General features: G+C 46.5%; 1 protein-coding gene across 1 annotated transcript in view; it reads left to right on the plus strand.

Annotated features, from left to right (window-relative positions):
• Positions 1-1,205: 1,205 nt before the first annotated feature.
• The window catches only part of LOC107124080 (vacuolar protein sorting-associated protein 13D-like), a gene marked incomplete at its 5' end in the record, with an annotated part of 92,050 nt that continues 87,690 nt past the window's right edge, over positions 1,206-5,565 (plus strand). The window contains 3 exons of the mRNA XM_015427468.1: positions 1,206-1,397; positions 3,015-3,141; positions 3,872-4,018. Of these exons, the coding sequence (XP_015282954.1) occupies positions 1,206-1,397; positions 3,015-3,141; positions 3,872-4,018 (466 nt within the window). The remainder of the gene's footprint in view (positions 1,398-3,014; positions 3,142-3,871; positions 4,019-5,565) is intronic.

Raw genomic sequence — 5,565 nt, forward strand, 5'->3', positions numbered from 1 at the left:
TGAATCGGAGAAAGGGGCCAGGCAGGCAGGAAGGCTCTGCCCACATGGTCACATATGTGTGAATATATAGTTCAGAAGTGTAGCTATGTGCCTTTTTAAAAGTCACATTCTTATTCCATCCTGCCTTTTATGCTTTCTTCTGTGTGGATCTTTATGATCATGCTTGTTTGGTTATTTGGGAATTCTCATCAAGTTGTAGTCAACTTATGGCGGCCCTGTAGGATTTTCAGTGTAAGAGAGGTCCAGAGGTGCTTTACCATTGCCTGCCTGCCTCTGCCTAGCGACCCTGGACTTCCTTGGTGGTCTCCCATCCAAATACAGACCAGGGCCAACCCTGCTTAGATCTGATGAGACTGGGTTAGCCCAGGCCATCCAGGTCAGGGCCTGGTTATTTACTTGGCTGTTAAGTTTGCTTTTCAGTGACTCCTTTCCAAGGCAGAGCACAGCATAAAAACCAAAGAGACTCTTATCAGTTAGTAACTGATAAAACATCAGAAACAGCATTGTGAATCTCAAAGCAACAATCAGCAACAAAGGCCTTTTCTTAAAAACCTGTTTGTAGAAGAACATGTTTTATCAGTTTCTGAAAAGTGGCAGATAGTAGAATGGGGCATATTTCCTGAACATTCCGCAGAACTGGGGGGCAGTTACTGAAAAGGCCCTGCTCCTCAGTCTGGCATCTGCTAAAGATGGCACTGGGGCTTCATTCATTCATCTTAGAATGCAGGGTAGGAGGGTTACTGTGAGACAAAAATGATGTAACAAGTGGAACTCTGATTGATATAATCGCATTGTTATTAATGCTGAGAAGAGGGACCAACAATCATGTTGCTGCCCTTCCAGAACTGTAATAATTTTGTGAACACACACCCATGGATACATAAACCTGCCTTAGACTCAGACTCTCCAGAGTCTCTTGTTGAGGTCTTTCACATCACGACTCCCTGATCCTTTCCCCTGGAGATACCAGGAGCTGAACCTGGGACCTTCTGCACGCCAAACAGATGCTCTACCACTGATCCATGGGGAGAACATGTAAGCTTAATTTGTGTATGCACGTGGAATCTGTTCACTTAAGTTATGTTCTGTGTAGTTCTTCCATCACCTAGAACTCTACCTAGTTGCTGGGGAAATAATGCTTACCGAGAACAGGCAGGAAGAGACCACAGCCTTTTTTCTTTTTCTTTTTAATTTCCCGACTTCAGGAGTCTCCTTAGAAAACTTCCCACATTGCAAAGAGCTCTTGATACCTCCCGGAACACAGAACTACATTGTGAGGATGCGACTGTACGATGTCAACAAGCGCCTCTTGAATCTCACCATCCGGATCATGTGCCGAGCTGAAGGGTCCTTGAAGATATTTATCGCTACCCCATATTGGCTCATCAACAAAACGGGTACATCGAAAGCTACTTTCCGCACAGCTGCACAGCTTGATTTATCTCCAAGGGGGAAGTGAGAACACCTCAAGGACTGTAGCCACCAGGGGGCATTTGGGGGTAATGTCCCCCACAGATGAGCACTGTCCCCCTTGGACAATTAAAAAAAAAAAAAATACAGGATATGCGTGGGATTTCCAAAATGACCCAGGCACAGAAAAACAGCCCAGAATCAAATCTCTCCAATCGAGAGGACTAGAGGTCGCAGCAGAGCCAGAGCTGCTGCTGCTGCAAGAGGAGCAGGAGGCGTGGCTGGGGTAAACCCCCCCCCATTTCCCCATGCCCCACCAATCGAAGCTTTCTGGCTTTGCCCCTGGTATTTGGACTCGCTTCCCTCTCCAAACAGGGGCAAAGGGTGCTCATAGTAGCACCCTTCTAAAGGATTATTTTCCACGGGTTATAATGCTACTTTGGGCATACTTTGGAAAAGAACGGTGGGTTATATGTAAACTTGCACCTAGCTGTGTTGTACGCTATTCTTCCTTGTTATCAGGGCTATTTTTGGGCAGGAACGCACAGGAACGGAGTTCCGGCTGGCTCCCAAGTTGGCCACGCCCAGCAGGAACACATTAGCATAATAGGCCACACCGAACAGCAGAAACTCATTAGGATTGGCTACATTAGGGGTGTGTGGCCTAACATGCAAAGGACTTTCTGCTACAAAAAAAGACCCTGGGTTTTGACAACAAACAAGGTAAACAGAATAACAAGCAAAGGGTGGGTGTGGCTGGATAACCACACTTCTGGTAACATGCCTAATGTGCTAATGAGCTGTGCTGTCAGGGGTGTGGCCTGATATGCTAATGAGTTCCTGCTGGGCTTTTTCTACAAAAAGAGCCCTGCTTGTTATGATTAGGTCCCATTTCGTGAGACCGGTAGGCAGGGCGAAACTAGTTTGCCTGGAAGGTGTGGGACCTTCTCCTTAACTCCCAGTCATCTTACTATCCCACGCCCAGGTAGAGGAAGGCAGCGTTCTTTGGGTGCACCGTAGCTGTTTGCTAAAAAAGATGGTGTGGGGGCTGCGGCCCCAGAGCCAAGCGCAACCCCCTCCCACAGCAGATGCGCTCAGTTTTCCCTCTCCCTTGAACTCCACTGCCTCTGAGCCAAGTGATCACGTAGCCGAGTGTTCCCTAAATCTAAATTAAGACCGGGCGGTGGTTTAAATTGGACAAAAAAAAAAGAGACAACCCGGAAAATTGGTGGCTCAGTTTTCCATTGATGCTTTCTGGCCCCTGTTAGGGTCAACTAGAGTTTTGAGTCCAGATAGCACTTTGTTTGCACCTTGTCTTAGCTCTCTGAATATTTTATTTTATTTATCACAGGGTAACAAGAACAAAACTAGGGGAATGTCAGCTTGGCCAGGAACTCAGAGAACTGTGACTGGCCCAAGGTCACCCAGCAGGCTTCATGGGGAGCAGTGAGGATGCAAACCTGGTTCCCCAGATTAGAGCCCACTGCTCTTAACCACTACACCATGGTGGCTCTCTAGTTCTTGGTTAAGCAGGTGATTTTTTTGCACCTTTGAGTCCAGGTACAGACTGCAAAGCTAACTCAACCCTGTTTCTTCGTTCGAAGGGTTACCCCTGATCTTCAGGCAGGACAATGCCAAGATCGACGCGGCTGGCCAGTTTGAAGAACATGAACTAGCCAGAAGTCTGAGCCCTCTCCTGTTCTGCTACGCCGACAAGGAGCAGCCAAACCTGTACGTGCGTTTGTTCAACGTTTCTTTGAATAACCAATTGTGGTTTTTATGAACTCACTTTGTCGTCTGTTTTTAAATTTGGAACAAAAACCTCCAGGCACTTAAGTCTTTTGGTGGGGGATGCTCCCACACACACACCTTGATTGTTTCGGTTGTCCTTTTCCAGTCCCGTCTTAGCCTTTTTGCAGCCACACTGCAGATCGGTAAGAAGATCCTGGTGGTTTTATTTTCAGTGCTTTCCCTGAAAATCCTAACTTGGCTGTTTTCAACCTGGCTGCACAGAGCTGGCATTTTCACCGTGCTGTTCACCATCACCCTAAGATCCCTTTCCTGGTTAATCCGTGCCAGTTCAGCGATCCCCGCCCATCACTGGGCTGCTGGCCAAAGAAGCTTTTGCCACAATACATCTGCTAGTCTTTAAATTGCCAGGGCATTCTTTTTTCGGTTTGTTTGGCTAGCTCCCAGCAGCCCTAGGGGGTCAGCCGTGGCTGTGCTTTTTGTACGATACGAATCTGTCGCATGCTATGGAAATGCTGCTGGGATCCTTCAGTGGCTGCCTGGAACTTTCAGAACAACTGTGGCTTGTTAAATGTTTCCGGGATTTGCGATTCTGTGGCAAGGAACAAGCCCAGCCATATATTCGAGAACTGACGATTTCCAAGAATGGAGTGTTTGCGGAAAGGGGCTGTTTTTTAAAATGGTCTGAAAGACGGTCTGTTTCTCACCGCAGTTGCACAATGAGAGTTGGAAAGGGAATCCACCCCGACGGCATGCCAGGCTGGTGCCAGGGCTTCTCACTGGACGGGGGTAGTGGCGTCAGAGCCCTGAAAGTGATCCAGCAAGGAAACCGGCCAGGCCTCATTTACAATATCGGTAGGTCACTGCGATTTGAATTCCTGCTACAGAGAGGTTCTAGTTGCCCCTCTGCGTTTCTTTGATGTGTGGCAGGGGCACGGAATCTTTGTTTTGGAGTTGCCGGCTGCTAACGTTTCCAAATCTGAAACATTTGTGTAAATTTAATTGGGCGTCTGTGTAAATTTCCACTGGAACTTATGAAGGCGAAACTCATGGCCGACCGCTCTACAATCCAGCCCAACAATCCTGCTCTGTTTTCTGCTAATCCCTTGGTCTGACTCGTTCCCTGTTTGCGCCATGCTGTTCCCCCACCCGAGGGCTTGTGGTTCAGCTAAGAGCCAGGATGCTACATGTGAAATCAGCATCTGAACCACAATTTGACGTTAGCTTCTTTAGACTTAACCATGAACACACGAAGCTGCCTTATACTGTGTCTGACTGCTGGTCTGTCGAGGTCTGTATTGTCTACTCAGACTGACAGTATCTCTCCAGGGTCTCAGGCAGAGGTCTTTCACATCATCAATTGCCTGGTCCGTTGTAACTGGAGATGCTGGGGACCGAACCTGGGACCTTCTGCATGCCAACCAGGTGCTCTACCACTGAGCCATGGCCTGCACCCCACATTGAGGCATTGCCCCTCATCTTAATGAAGCGACACTATGCCAGAACCTAAAAAGGTTAGTCAAGAATAGAAGAGGGCCAGCTCTAAAACTCTAATTATGAAACATAAAAATATATACATGTATTTATTCAACACAAATTAAAATAACAAATAACCTCATATACAAATATAAAAACATACAAAGGCTAATGAAATAGACCTAACGCGTTTCGGCCTTTACAGGCCTTCCTCAGAGGTCTAATACAAATAGAACATGTTGGCTGATATGTAAAAATATATACAATCATACATATACAAAATATGAAGTAAAGACCAGAAAACAATCGTTCCAAAGTTTAACCACTGGGCAAAGAAAAGAAATACAAAGATACAAATGACGCCTCCAGTGCAATCACATGTCCAGTAGTACTTCTCTCTGGTCAACTATATATTCTCCTGAGGTTGTACAGCCAAATGTTCCCAATAAAATGTTCTACAGCCAAATGTTCCCAATAAAATGTTCCTTAAGTTAAAAGCAGTGTTAATCAAAAAGGTGTTGGGCCTATATAGTAGGTTGAGGTCTTTCACATCACCTACTACCTAGTTCTTTTAACTGAAGATGGTGGTGATTGAACCTGGGGCCTTCTGCATGCCAAACAGGTGCTCTACCACTGAGCCACAGCCCCGTGCCCCCATTACCATGGTTTGGTATGATGTATGAATGTGAACACCAAGGCTCTGTTTCCAGCTCTGCTGTAGCTCCCTGAATGTCTTTCACTGCTCTTTGGTGCTCCCGACCAAGTGACATAGAAGCCCCTGTTTGGTAACGTCAAACCGACAGCAAAGTTAACGTTAGTGGCATCTTTGCTGTCAAGGTGCACATCGCTCTGGAAAAAGGCACCCATGGCATAGATTTTTTAACACTATTTATTAGCAATAATTACAGGTCATAGTAATGACAATCTCAG

Source organism: Gekko japonicus, unplaced genomic scaffold, assembly GCF_001447785.1.
Source record: "Gekko japonicus isolate JY-2015 unplaced genomic scaffold, Gekko_japonicus_V1.1 scaffold3345, whole genome shotgun sequence".
Taxonomy (NCBI): Eukaryota; Metazoa; Chordata; class Lepidosauria; order Squamata; family Gekkonidae; genus Gekko; species Gekko japonicus.